Source organism: Hetaerina americana, unplaced genomic scaffold (assembly GCF_022747635.1).
Source record: "Hetaerina americana unplaced genomic scaffold, ioHetAmer1.1.p SCAF_2, whole genome shotgun sequence".
NCBI classification, from domain to species: Eukaryota; Metazoa; Arthropoda; class Insecta; order Odonata; family Calopterygidae; genus Hetaerina; species Hetaerina americana.
The window spans coordinates 81,398,577-81,412,757 of record NW_027286763.1 but is presented as its reverse complement, the minus strand read 5'-3'; the positions used below and the strand labels follow the sequence as shown (position 1 = coordinate 81,412,757).

The 14,181-nt window shown below is 31.9% G+C and overlaps 1 protein-coding gene across 8 annotated transcripts in view; it reads left to right on the top strand.

Moving 5' to 3' along the window:
* beta-Spec (spectrin beta chain) overlaps positions 1–13,074 on the top strand; it is a 237,795-nt gene extending 224,721 nt beyond the window's left edge. For all 8 annotated transcript variants that reach the window (XM_071585459.1, XM_071585453.1, XM_071585458.1 and 5 more), the window contains one exon: positions 11,987–13,074. In XM_071585459.1, the coding sequence (XP_071441560.1) occupies positions 11,987–11,990 (4 nt within the window). In that variant the 3' untranslated portion in view covers positions 11,991–13,074. The remainder of the gene's footprint in view (positions 1–11,986) is intronic.
* Positions 13,075–14,181: the final 1,107 nt, after the last annotated feature.

Here is a 14,181-nt window from a genome sequence, read left to right as displayed (position 1 = left end):
CATCCTCTTTTTGTCGATCTATGTTGATCCATTGGGCACTTCCTAGTTTCCATTCTTTTCTCTCACCATTAATCTAAGTTGCATGTTGTGTAAACTCAATGATTTTAGTATTTTTTTTTCAAAAAAAGAAATGAGAACTCTTGGGGGAATCAATTTAAGCATCAAAATAAAACTTGCATTTCTCTCATCTATCATTCATCGTAGCTATTTGATTTGTATATTTCATTCTTCTCGATTGAAGAAGGAAACCTATTGATTTTAAATTACAGCCAAACTCCTTAAGCATTCATTAATACTAAAGCATAACATTCTATAGATTTAACAAAATCATCTTGCAGTATTTTTATCACACGCTTTGAATCTGAGCAGAGTTAGAATCCGTGCTTGATCCAGCCGTATTAATTGGTGCATAAATTGATTAATCTGCATTTGGTTCACAAAGTATGTTTCTTTAGCATCTCAGGGTAGTGAGAGATAATTTGCCTGTACATTTAAAAAAAAAAAATGAAGTTCTGTTTCCCATAGCTTTCTGCTTATGTCCATTATTACTGTGTATTGCCAAATGAAATGTCAGGAAAGTGGGCTTTCAAAGACTTAATGCCGGAAAAGACTAAAAAATGGAAGTGCTGGCGTTTGCTTGTGTGTATAATAATAATAAAAAAAACAAAGAACAAGAGTCCTGATCAAGTGTGGTGTGTGTGTGTGTGAATGTACATAATATAAGTTCATTGAAATAACTCATAAATGCTTACCTGCCTAACTGATTAACATATGCTTCTTGGGTGGTACGAAGAAAGAAGATATAGGTGTGAAAGTGGAGTATATTATGAAATGGGCAGCTGTGATTGCTGTTAATGATAACCTATCTTGTGTTTGGTGTCTCATGTATCCACAATTCCTGTATTTAGGAGTACTCTTCTTTTTTTTTTAATTTCAGAACCACTGTTTTTAATCTGTGAATGATGACAGATGTTAGTGACTGGGGTTTTAAATTTATTGCCAATCGTCTACTGCACATGATGCTGCATGTATTTGCCCTTTCGCTGAATTTACAACTTTTTAATATTGTTCCATTTTTTTGGATTGGCGTTCTGCAGTGTCAAGTCCTTTTATCCAGAGTCTCCTTTGAGTAGAGGTGGGTGGGTGTTTCAGGGATTGGAAGTTCGGTTTGCTAAATGGAATTAATTTTTTTGTTGAAGAGGTCAGAAGGACATATTGGTCAACATGTGTCATAGATGTAATTAGAAAACTTGGGGGTTGCTTACTGTAATGTAGATTGTAAAATTTTACATGAGTTATTTTGACTACCTAGGATTGAATTGGGTGAACTATTTTCATTCAAAAATGCATGGCTAATTAATGTGAAGAGTCGGGGCTGCCCAATGCGAGGGGAGGAATGAGGATAGGAGGACTTAATCTGCATTTTCTGATATAATTTTAAAAGGGAAATAGAATTATTTATTAGTATCTAACCTTTGATAATCATATTTTATGAATCAAGAGTGAAGTTGAACATCATAATGATTTCCTGTTCTCAATTAATTGCTAATGCTGCACACTATTCCAGTGCTAATTTATTTTAGGAAACTTGAATCTCTAATGAATCAGTAAAGAAAAGTTAGGGTTGTGTTACTGAATAATATGGTTACTGTAAGCATATGTAATAATGGATTAATAAAACATTAATCCTTACACAAATGCATCCAGGAGGAGGTCTTTTAAAATATCCCCTATCCCCAAAATCTTCTAAATACCCTTGTTTTCTACGGCAGAGAAATTTAAATTTTAATCAATTATTTGATGACACAGACTAACTACCTACTTGTACACCAATAACATGATTCATGGATAAGTTCATCCTAGTCGGTGAATGTTTTATTCCCTCATTTACTCTGGCTGTATAGAATAAGAAATAATGAAATGGGCTTTTTTTATTTCATAACATATGAGTTATGAAAAACATTCAACTCATTTTACTTAATGTATTGCCCAGTACATTGAGATACAAGAATTGAGGTTATTTGCAAACTGTGTGTGTGTATTTTTGGTTGTAGTGAAAGAAATAATAGGTAATTACCTTTTTTACGTGCCTTTTTGGTAGTGAATAACCAATAATAACACTTTTCCACTGGGTAAAATTCATTTTATGACCAGGTTTTCGATGTATTTCATCATCAGGTCAAGGTCAGACCTGATGATGATGTAATACATCGAAACCTGGTCGTAAAATAAAGTTAATCCAGCGGAAAAGTGCTACTATCGAGTGCTAAAGGGTTACTAGCTATTTGTCAAGTTCGATTTCCACCACATCATGCCTGAAGCTACTCAATTTTCCTTTTTGGTAAATAATTGAAATACTACAAAGCTATCCAGTATATTGTAGGGAGTAGGAGAGCCCTCGGGAACATGCTCAGGGCCGATGCATTAAAAGGGACAACAGAGAAAAATTTGTAGAAGTGTGTTTCATATTAATTTCTTTTGGTGCTGGTTATTAAGTGCTATCTAACTATGCACTTTTAAAAAAAACTTGAGATCAAATGTCAAACCTTTAAAGTCAATCAACATTATTGATTGTTAAAGTTGAAACTCAAGATCTTGGGATTACTATACTTCGAAAAATTACTAATGTTATCATGCCAAATATGCAACTTTCTAAAGAGGGTTCTGAAATCATTAGATGCATGTAGCACGGCTGTTCGCTTCAGAGGTACTGGTTATATTTATAACTGTGTGACTGTGGTTAGGTAATGCCAGTGCAAGTGTACCAATATAACATTATATTGTCAAATTTTTGTTCTTGGGTTTCCTCTATTAAATTTTTTATCTGGTTAAAACGAGATGTTTGCCAAGAAAACCTGGTAAAATAACAGAAATTTGTATAAAATTAATGACCTTTGAAAAAAAAAGAAACAAGATATTATTATCAAAAAGAATATGTGAAATCATATTAGTGCATTCAAATATTTCATATGTTTCAGAACCCCTCTTTAAATGCTTTTCTTTGACTTTTAACTAAAGGTGAGCGAGGCTAGATATTTAATAGCACTGGGTAAATGCATACCTTTTCACTAATCTAACTAAAATGGTGTTGGTTTGTTTTAAGTCAACAATATTCTAAAGCTATATTTCTTCAGTGTCTTGTGCTTTATCGTCTCACTTAACCATGGGCTGCAAATTTCGAAATGTATTTTAGCTTGGTTTAAGGCTTATAAAATGTGTAGTGCGGTTTTAAAAATCCTCTTTTCTGTAAAAAGTTAACTACATTTTTCCTTTCAATTTAAATTGGCTCTTAACTAAAATGTCTTTATATTATAAATTTTAGTATTTCTTTGTTGGCAAAAGATCCTCCCTTCGAGGAATGCCATATGCCGTGGTTGGATGTAGTCCAGTAGTAATATCTAACTTCAGTGTTCAAACTCCCCTGTTAGCACCATAATGTTGTCATCAAAGTGAGGATGTTACACTGAAGAACCTCTGTGAAACATTAGTTAATTTTGAGCCTTTAGAAACAGTGTTGTCATCGAAGAATAGGGACTATCCTTTTTGCAATGCAGTCATGGAATTCATAATAACATTTTCCATTTTTTTACATTGCCGAAAGTAGTGTGTCGTGTGCCACTGTTAAGAGGGATTCTAAAGCCCATTGATACTTGAAAATACAATGTGAAAAGCACCATTGAGAATATTTTCATATGTGGGACAGTTATTTCCATGCAGAATCATCATTAAAGTATGTGAAATCATTGTCTCTGTAACACCTCGTGAATATAGGTACCTGGCTTACGAGACATAGCTAATATCAAATGCAAAATGAAGTCAAGGTACAAGGTATAATAATTTTGTTAATTGTTAAGATGATGCATATCTTTTAAATCCTTTTTTCCATCATCATTATTTTTTACTTTCCAACTTTTTTTACATAAAAACCTTTATTGGATGTCTTTTAAGTAAATACATATCGTAACATGGCTGTGAATTTCTTAACATAGGAAAATATATGGGATTTAAGGGTACTTGGTTCATGATCATAGACAATTTTTTAAATTGATTTATGATAATTTAAGGATTTTGTAGTCAAATTTTTAATCTATAAAAATAATTATACAGTTGAGCATCTTTAATATGACACCAATTTTGAATGAGTGACCGCAGATGGTGGATTTTTCTGAACCAATTTTTTTAAAGAATAGTTATCTATATTCCAAGATATTTTCACATCAAGTAGATGAAGTTGTTGTAATTAAGTTATGTCATTTATTCCATTCTTAAATATGAAATAGGAAATATCACTGAAAACCGATTTTCTTTCTGAACAAACTAAATAACTGATAATGATTCTGCACAAAATTATAGGCGAAGAGAAAAAATCCTAAACCTGTTTTTTACCAAGATGTTTTTGGAAAATGAAAAAAAGACGTCACACAACAAATTACAATATCACACTCAAGTGGCTCATCATGATTGCTAATATTGTTCATGGCTTTTAACTCTTTCCTGCTGCTACTCTTTGTTCCTAGTTACAAATACCTATCTGTTAAACATGCTTGCTTCATAGGTATTGTTTTTCATGAGACTCTAGTTGTCATCTTTCTCAACAATTTCAAAGAACTCTCCAGCAACAGCTCCTGTACTTGGCAAAGACCTATGCCTTGTTCCCTGCACAGAGATGTACTGTACCTTTTCTTGAATTTCTGCAGTACCCTGTTGTACAGTCACATGAGCTGGTACAATCACAAACTGGTCAAGTTCATTGCAGAAATTAAGCATTTTAGTCATCCTTATACCAATCCTTTGCTTCTGAAAAATTGACACCACTGCATAAACAGTAGATCTAAATGAGTATTTTGTTCTTCTTGCATATTATTCCCATCTGTTCTCATCCCAGTCACTACATGTTTATTTTCCTTTTGCATCTTAATGTCGTATATAGTTGAAATTGATAACATTTTATGCCAACACTTCACTCCTCTGCCATTACTGATGCTACTGATATTTGACATGCTTAGGGGTAATGATTAATAATAACAAAGTTCACAGAGTACATAAGCGACCTCATAGCAATAAAACAAACATGCAAACACCATCCAAGACAGGTGAAATCAGTCAGTAACCAACAATAATTGTTTAGTATTCAAAGTTATTCTTGTGAAATGCATTTAAACTCAAATGATCCTTGGTCTTGAGTGGTAAAACCCACATCAAGAGTGGTATGCATTTACAAAAATTGTTTTTTGTACCTAAAACATTGTTTTTTCATCTCTCTAATCCATTTATTCGATAATTCTCGTTCACACTGCCGGAGTGTAGGTTTTTCTGAATTACAAATTTCCAGATTAGGGATGTTCAACTGCACATTTGAGTTAAAATTGATGGAAAGTTTAGCTTTGGTGATAGTATCCCCAAGTTATAGATATCATTTCAGATATATATTTTAAAGGATTGAAAAAAATTAGAAGTTTTAAAAACAAAATTTAACCATTTCCTTTGCCATTCTCAATTAAAGTTTAAAGTCTGGTGAAGTATTTGGGAATTTTGCAACGACCTCAATTGCGTGGGTTTGTGGTCCGTGTGTATTCCAAAGGATTTTTTGCCCTAGTTGTGTGTGTGATAAAGAAAAATTGATGTGTTCTGTCGCATTGAAAAGATGATAAAAAACTGTGTTCAACTAGTATGTTAAAAATGTCTCATGAGGCATAAAGTGATTCAGTATACATATATATTATATCTGAAATTTAAAACTTATGCTACATCAGAGTTTGTTAGGATTGCAAAGATATAATTTTTAGTCTGTGTTGATGTGGGAGGTAATAATGTGCTATCTTTGTGTTATTATGCAAATGAATGCTCCAGTTTCACGGAAAATGCACCAAATTGTAAGGAGTTTTCTTCTATCCGGTTGAAAAATGCTCTTTGAGGTGTAGAGATGAGTATTATATCCTCTCATCACCAGATTTCCCAAGTTTTATGATTTAGTTTTTAGTGATGACTCGACAATCTTACCAAACTATTTTCTCCCATATATTACAAATTCTCTAGTGTATTGGATCCAAGAGAAAGGTAACTGGCGCATGATTGTGGCACAAAATGTTATCAATTTATTTGTTTAACATTGGAATTTCTTCTTCAAACAAAGTCTGCTTAAGATTTTAACAATGCCCTCCCCCTGATCAATTCTCTGAAGTTGGCAACCCTAACAATATATTTGTTGGGATATTGGAATGCGGGTAGAGGTGCAGTGTAATTCTTTGATATGATGGTGGAAGCATATTACTGGGAGAGGTTGCTTTTAAGAGAGCTGAAGACATTCACAGGTGAACCCCATGTTTATTTTGCTTCTTTTGGTGTCCTTTCTTGAGGGAAGAAATCGTACAATATTCCTTATCTGCATGTGTAATGGTTGCTTGCATCAATTGCTAGTAACTCTGGCTCTTTAGTAGTTTGAAAGGATTTTTTTAGAGCATGTTTTGTATGTTTTCCTCCTGTCTTTTTGATCATTATTACAAGAGAAATCCTGGGAGATGTGATGAATCTTCTCTCAATTAACCAAAAACTGAGCTCACAGAAAACATGACTCCTATACTAATAATAATAGCTTACTCCACTGAAATCTATCTAAAAACCTTCATTATTATGGTTAGAAAACCATTGATTGGTGACCTCTTTTTGGCATGATCACGGTTTAAAATATATTACATCCAATTTAAGAAAATGAGTTAACTTCTGTATGTTATCTTCTAAACTTGGAATATTCAGGAATTTCATTTAATTCTATTTAAAAAGTTGTTTCCACATTGTATTCAAAGAACTACACCACGATCTTTTCATTTAGGTTACTCATATCTCATTACTGCATCAACTATATCAATTTACTTGAAAATCTACTAATCATACATTGAACCAATAGGAAGTTGCTTAAAAGTTGTATATCAAATAATATATTTGAGTGTGAATTTTGACAGTGAAAACTAAGAATTGTGAGTTTAATTGTGGAAAAATTTTACAATTCCTACTTTTTGTCAAGTTTTTTTAATATCTAGTGTATGTAGTGTCTGTAATTAGTGTGTTGCTTTTAGGTAGGTACCATTAGTGTCCTCGTATCCTTGTGTCATATTTAAAATGTCTTTAACTATAATTATATTTGCTGGAATCATGTTATTGTTTTGATGTGGTAGAAAAATTTTGTTGAATTCCATGGTAAACAGAATTGATTTTTCCACGAATGGCTTCACTATTTATTGACTTCTGATATAATTTGGAGGGAACTTATCTGGGGTTACCTGCTGAAGTATGATTAACCATAAAGTGTCTCTTAAACACACATTAATTAGTATAACTCTGTGAAAATACGTAACTGTAGTTTATTGACATTGCATCAAGTACAATTTTCATCCACAGAGCTATGGGTATCCTCTCAACTTCAGATGTCAGTTAAGTAATTTTTTGGATGTCTAATAAACGTGAAACAACACGTAGGTGATATCATAATTACTTCCAGGTTTAGGCTAGGTGGTTAGTTTTTCTTTGTTTTTACATTCCCGTTGTACTTTGAAGTCAATAATTTACAGCTCAAAAAGTACTTCCTTGCTATCGAAGATAAAATTTTGCAACTTTAGAAGATTCACATCAGGTAGGGAAAGCAAAGAACAATTATTTATTGAAAGCATTTTTGGGGTTGTACATGCCATGTTTGTGGTATTTGCATCTGATATGAAATTTTTGCTCCCGGAGAGAGAGAGAGTTTTCTGAAACATTTGGCTATGTATGTACACTTGGCTCAGTTTGTGGTTAAATGAAATTTCATTTACTCTGCTAGACATTGTGATGTGTGTTGGATATTTGCCTTTATGGCATTTTAGGTAAGCTCTTGCTTCTTAAAGTACAAAATTTTATCTGGGCTCCTCCGGGCCAATTCATTTCAACTGAATACATTTGGAGGATAGCGATGACTTCCTTGCCAAATATGGTTCAGGAGAAACAACAGCTTACCTCTTGAAAGAAAGAGGGAGGCAATGATAAAGAATCGAATACCATTCCAAAATTGTCTACTGTATTAGTAAACTTTATAAATTATTTTATGTATTTTTTACATTTATCAATAATGTTTCAATGTATTGGTTTTCTCTTTTGCCATAACTCAACTAATATTTCGAATTGGGTTTCCTCGGGCTATAAATGAAAACCTGTGAATGACTTGTCTATAAATTACTAACCCTGCTTCTACAACATAACCCAATTATTTGTCATGCTTCCTGAAGACAGTTAACTTATTGTTTTGAGTATGTGAAAGTTAGTGATTGTTGGTTCTGAAATTCATTTTCCGTCTTGATAAATGTATAAACTAACTCTACTTTCCTAGAGTTCCTAAATTAACTACTCTTATAAATTAATACTACTCTTTTTAAGACAATGCATTTCATTATTTTCATTCAGTATATCATGTCATTTTAAAGGGTATTTCATCATCTATAACTACAACTGTTCTTTTAATGGCCTTGGTTAATTACAAAAAGTTATAAAATGACTCGCATATGTTTTTTCCCTATTATAAAAACCAATTTTCTTTCTATTAGTATCATGGAATAAGTATCATACGTGATAAGAATGGATTTTGCTTTTATTACACCCTTTATTAAAATAAAGATTTGCGCGATACAATATCATGTCACATCTGTGAATGACTACAGTTGTTGATGGGCTATTATCGCTTTAGGCTTTTCAATTGTTTCATTTAATTGAAGGCTCTCATTACAGAAAGAATAAGGATATAAAAATTGAGATTAATAATGGATTATTTTATTTCCAAAAATCTTTGTTTTAACAATATTTTGATTGTATTGTGAGCAAGGTTAATTCTCCGTACAAAACAATGTTTATGTACAGAGAATTTTTATTCTTATCTGATGTTGTGAAATGCATAATTGAGGTAGGAATAACTGTATTTACTCAAGTAAGTCTCATGCTATTTTTCCAATTTACCGAAAAGTGAGTGTTTTTTGAAATTCTTCATTTATTTGGAAATCCAAGGACATAATCATGTTGGTAAACAAATGTGATCTTAAGCCAGTCACCAGTGTGCAGTTTTTAAATATAGTTATGTATTTTGGAAAGTTGAGAAAGTTTTAATTGCATTTGGATAGCGGGGAAATGGAAGGAGAGGTCGGCAATGTAACACTTTTTTAGTGAATGTCACGCAGGTTACAGTAAAAAAATGTTTGAATTAATTATATTAAATGTTTATATAATGGATGCGGCTTATGTTTCTGATCATGTATTCTGCCTCGTTATTGTTAATTTAAATATAAATAAACTGCAACATTTAAATAGACAAAATTAAGTTGAAAGTTTAAGTATTTTTCTCTGCCATCAAGTAGTTACAGAGGATAAATCTCCGCCAAGGCTTAATTTATTGTTGAAAAAATTCCGTGAAACCTCAGTTTAATTCGAAGTGGTGCTATATAATGTATGGTAATAGTGTACCAAAAGTGAGGTTTAGATGAATGGCATGATGAAAAAGCGAGTACTGTTAAGGGGTTGGACTCAATATCCAGTATATACTGTACATTTCCAATAGTCAAAGATAAACAGTTAATTTTTTGATGTGGTAGATATTAAAACTAAATTAGCGCATGATTTGGGAGAGAGATGTGGTGCATAAAGAAAAACTTATCCATATCAAAACTGTTGTACCTGGACGGTAAAAATGTATTGTGGGTTATATATGTAAAAGCAAAGATTGCATGAGTGAATACAGTAATGAAATATTTGATCATAATGTAGTTAAATTGCATACGTGGTTCATTAATCAAATGTAAGGCCTCAAAAGGAAGTGTCAAGCTTCTTATTACAAGTTAAAGAATTTTTTTCATTTTTTGGTGCCTCTATATTTTACTGCACATCAAGCATACATATATTTGGCTGAATGTGTTTTGCATCTGAAACACTGAAGCTTCATATAAAACCTCATGTTTTATGTAAAATTATTTAAATTTCATGGCATCACTATGTACAACAGGGTTGTCCTGTAAAGTGAAATCAAATCCAGTATGAAAGCATATACACATCAGGAATTGTTGTCCTAGCCAACCTGCAAATGTTCTATTATTTTTTCAATTCATTCCAGTGGGAATAATTTTGTCTCCAAGGTTGATGTTAAATTTAGGATGGCGATGCTCATCTGCAATATAGGAATTAATTTATGCTTTTCCTCATCTAAGGTGGGATTTTATAAATAGATTGAATATTTTATCTTCACAAAGCCATGCCCATTCGTAGATTTCAGAGTAATGTGAAAAACTTGAAAACCTCCAAAATAGTTCAATGTGGGGCCATCAGTTATCTAAGATATATGAGTGCTATTTGTAAAAATCGAACATATCAAGTATTGAGTTTTCACCTACAAAATCTTTGCCTCTCTCTCTTCTTGTTTTGCTTTATATTGCGAATCCCTTGTTGTTTTAGATATGTAAATAGATATTCCAATCTATAGCAGCGAAAACCCTGTGAGATAATGATTCTGTAGATGTTTTTATGTTGTAATAGTGGACTTGTCCAGCCCTGGAATCTTGTTGTATCTGTTCTGTTTTGTGCTCAATGCCCACTTGGATTCATCGGAAACAATGTGGTATTAATATTTGAGTAGATTTGAATGTGGTCTTTAAATTAACTCAAATGAATACGAAGCTGAATGCATGGTTTTTAATGCTGTCTTATCTTAAAGTTCCTTAACTGACCTCTATTTATAATGTCATTATTTACTTTGGCACCAGTTTAACAGTTTCATGCCTCTGTCCCTCCCACAGAAACCCTACAAATACTCTTAACTGGTCAGGATTATTCTCTCTTTATAATGTGGGTGGTTTCATATTAGAAAATTCAATAGCTGCACATTGTGTCATTTGCATTGCGGAAACTTAAGTCCCAAAACTGAAAAATTGGTAGTTCCCAAAATGTGCATCTGTTGCAAATATTTGAACAGAAGTCAAATTAGAACTTATCAAAAGTAAAATCATGATGTAAATTTTCCCATAAAAAAGAGTTAAAATTATCATTCTGTGGAAACATCTGTCAATTTTCATATTTTTCAAACTGATGTACGGGCAGCCAATATGGTTCAAATCACATTTCAAGTTGACTGACATAATCAACTTTGAGAATTTCACTTAGCTGATATCTGGTATACATTTAAAGAAATTGCTTCATAAATTTCTCCATGTTTTGACTCAATTAAATTGGTTCATAACTATCGTATTTAAAAAGTTACTCTTGTAGCTGTTGATGATGCCCAACTTATTTTTTAATGCACCTTATCATTTTCGTATTTTTAATACTATATTTTATTTTTTTTATGGAAGAGTTTTTGTTCCATCATGAATTTTTCACTCCAATTTAGCAAGACTATCATGTGAACAAAGTAATATCCTTAGGCTTTAATTTTATCTGAGAATATTACTCGCACAAGATTTACTAAAGAAAAACCCCTCAGAGGCATTGTAATAAAATTCAGTCAACTGTTGAATTATTTTAAATACCTTTAATTATTCTCATGACTGAATTTGCATATTTATGATTTTTCCATCAAGGATTCATATTAAAACTATACATAAAGCTTCTGGTTGATTGCTTCCGTAATATATAAAGCCATGGTGGCCTCATTAAACTGCTGCATTTCATAATGATAATCCAAGAAGGAATGAGGGCAAAATTGAATGTCTAAATGCAAGGCCATCATTTCATTACTTTAGGAGTGATATGTAATTAGATACATTTCTGGAAGTTATTCATTAATGGTGCTTATGTGAATACACACTGATAATTATTTTCTAATAAAAGTGGTTTTGGTCATATTTAGCTTGTCATGGGAAACATATCACTTTTTCAGTTTTGAAATGTTTTGTTGTAAGTTTATTTAATGAAATTGTGTAGTGTACATATTTTTTGTGAAAAAATAATTTGTGAATAACCACGGAAATGTGTGCTTCTGTTTCAGTTAAATGTGTGAAGGTTTTCTCGCTAGCACAGAAGCTTGAATGGACTTCACATAATCCACCTCAGCCATCACACACAATACCCATCACTGCATGAATCCAGGGAAGATAAAGAGGTAAAGGTCGCCAAAGGTCATGTTGAGGTTGCCCAAGGTCACGGATCAAAAAAGTGCTTGTGCAAAGAAATATAACTGCTGCTGCCACATCAAAAACAATTATGAACTACTGCCAATTGCCTTTAAATAATTTTCCTTGTTTTTGAGAATTTAGCTTCCCTCCCACCATCTTTTTGTCCTCTTGTATTAAATGGTACATGATTGCTTTAATATGTTAAAACTATTAGAAATTTAATGAAAATTTTAAAATGCTTCATGGTTCAAATAAGTATATACATATATATTTCTAAACAAACTCTGAAAAATTTTAGTGTGAATTGCGTGTTGAAAGTGAAGTTAGTGAATTGGGATTTATTATTCCCTTTTTAAAGAATGATGTTAAGCAATATATTGTCAAAATATTTTATGTATATTTTAATATGATTGCCTTCATGTTTCTATTGCTCTTGAGAAGTTCAGTTTCATTGTGTGGCAGTGAGCTTCTCAAGACAATGCAATTTGCAACACTACTACTACAGGTAATGTTAATATTTTTCTTGGACCTGAATTGCTATTTAGATTCATATTGAATGCATAAAATGCCAACAACTTTTGAATGGAAATTATATCCATCGTAAAAAACCTGTAGATATATTTTTTTTTAGATGCTGTAATCACAAAATTCATTGCTATGCAATTTTTTTTAAATTTATCCGTTTGTTTTAATGTATTGTTTGATTTTTATACTTGGTTTATGTTGGTTAAATAATGCTTGGAAGGACTCTTTTTATTGATTGTAAAACTCGGTAAATTTGAAATAGATTTTGGGAAGAATTAAAGATTGTGTGGAAGATTATTATTTTATATTGCTGAGTATAAAGTTGTATTAAGTATTTGATTCAAATTTGGACCATCGATTCTAATGGTAAGGGTGATTTTGTCACCACTTTGTGTATATGCTTAAAATCGAAAGTTTACAATAAATACATGCCACTTAATAAAGTTTTTTAATATAACCTTTATAAGTTTTCTTATTGATATGAAATTTAGCATTGACTATTCTTAATCCTTTTGTTTCAAAAGGCTTAACATCCTTTTCAGCATGAAGGGTGATCAGGATTCTTCAGAATCAGGCAAAAATCCTGCATTTGTGAAGAATTGATAATTTTTCTGGCAAAATATAGGATGGTAGGAGAAAGCTGTTGAAGTAAAATACTGTTTTATGTTCATCTGGGCATACTTGAAAATTATTGCTCGTTCTAAAATTACAATTGGGGTTTCCTTGTCTCGCCAGCAGTTGATGATGATTCACCAAAATTGTTTCAAGGACGTTGCCATGGATGACCAGTTTGAAGGCAATATAGCATCAGCAAAGACAGCTTACTTTGCAAATGTATCGTACAGCATGTTAAATCAAAACAGTTGAAGTTGAATGCTTGAAATCAATGCAAGTTCCATGGTGAGGCTATTTTTTTTTAATCTATATAAAGGGTAGATTTTCATTGTTACTAATTTGTTAAATAATAGTATTATTTTTTAAGGATTTGTGCAAGTCAAAGTAACAAAATGAGTGAAGTTGAATATAAATGGAATGTTTAATGATCACATCTGTGTTCCTGGCTTTGTAGAAGTCTGTTGCCTGCCAAATAATCTGCTTCTCAGAATGTGTCATATCCACTGAGAATAGCAAATGTTCACGTATTTAAGGTATTCATCATAACATTATCAATGTTAATGTTGTGCAGTGGTATTTCCAGGAAAGAACGTTAGGAGTGATTCCTAGTTGCTACATGCACAATATCTGAAGGAGTTATTTCTCTTATTTACAACTTTATTATTTATGTTATAATTTTATAGCATATTTTATGTTTTGTTATAATTTTACCAAAAAACAGGTATGAGAAACATGAAAAAATGCTATACATGTATATATATATTCTAAAAGTTTTTAACTATTGGTTAATATTTTTGGAAGTCATAGTAGTAGTAGTTTTAAGGGTTTAGGGGTGCGTCGACAGCTAAGGTCATTTTGCCCCACTCATGACAACTAAAACTACAATTCCTTTTTAATTAGGAATAAATAAATACGATTAAATATATAA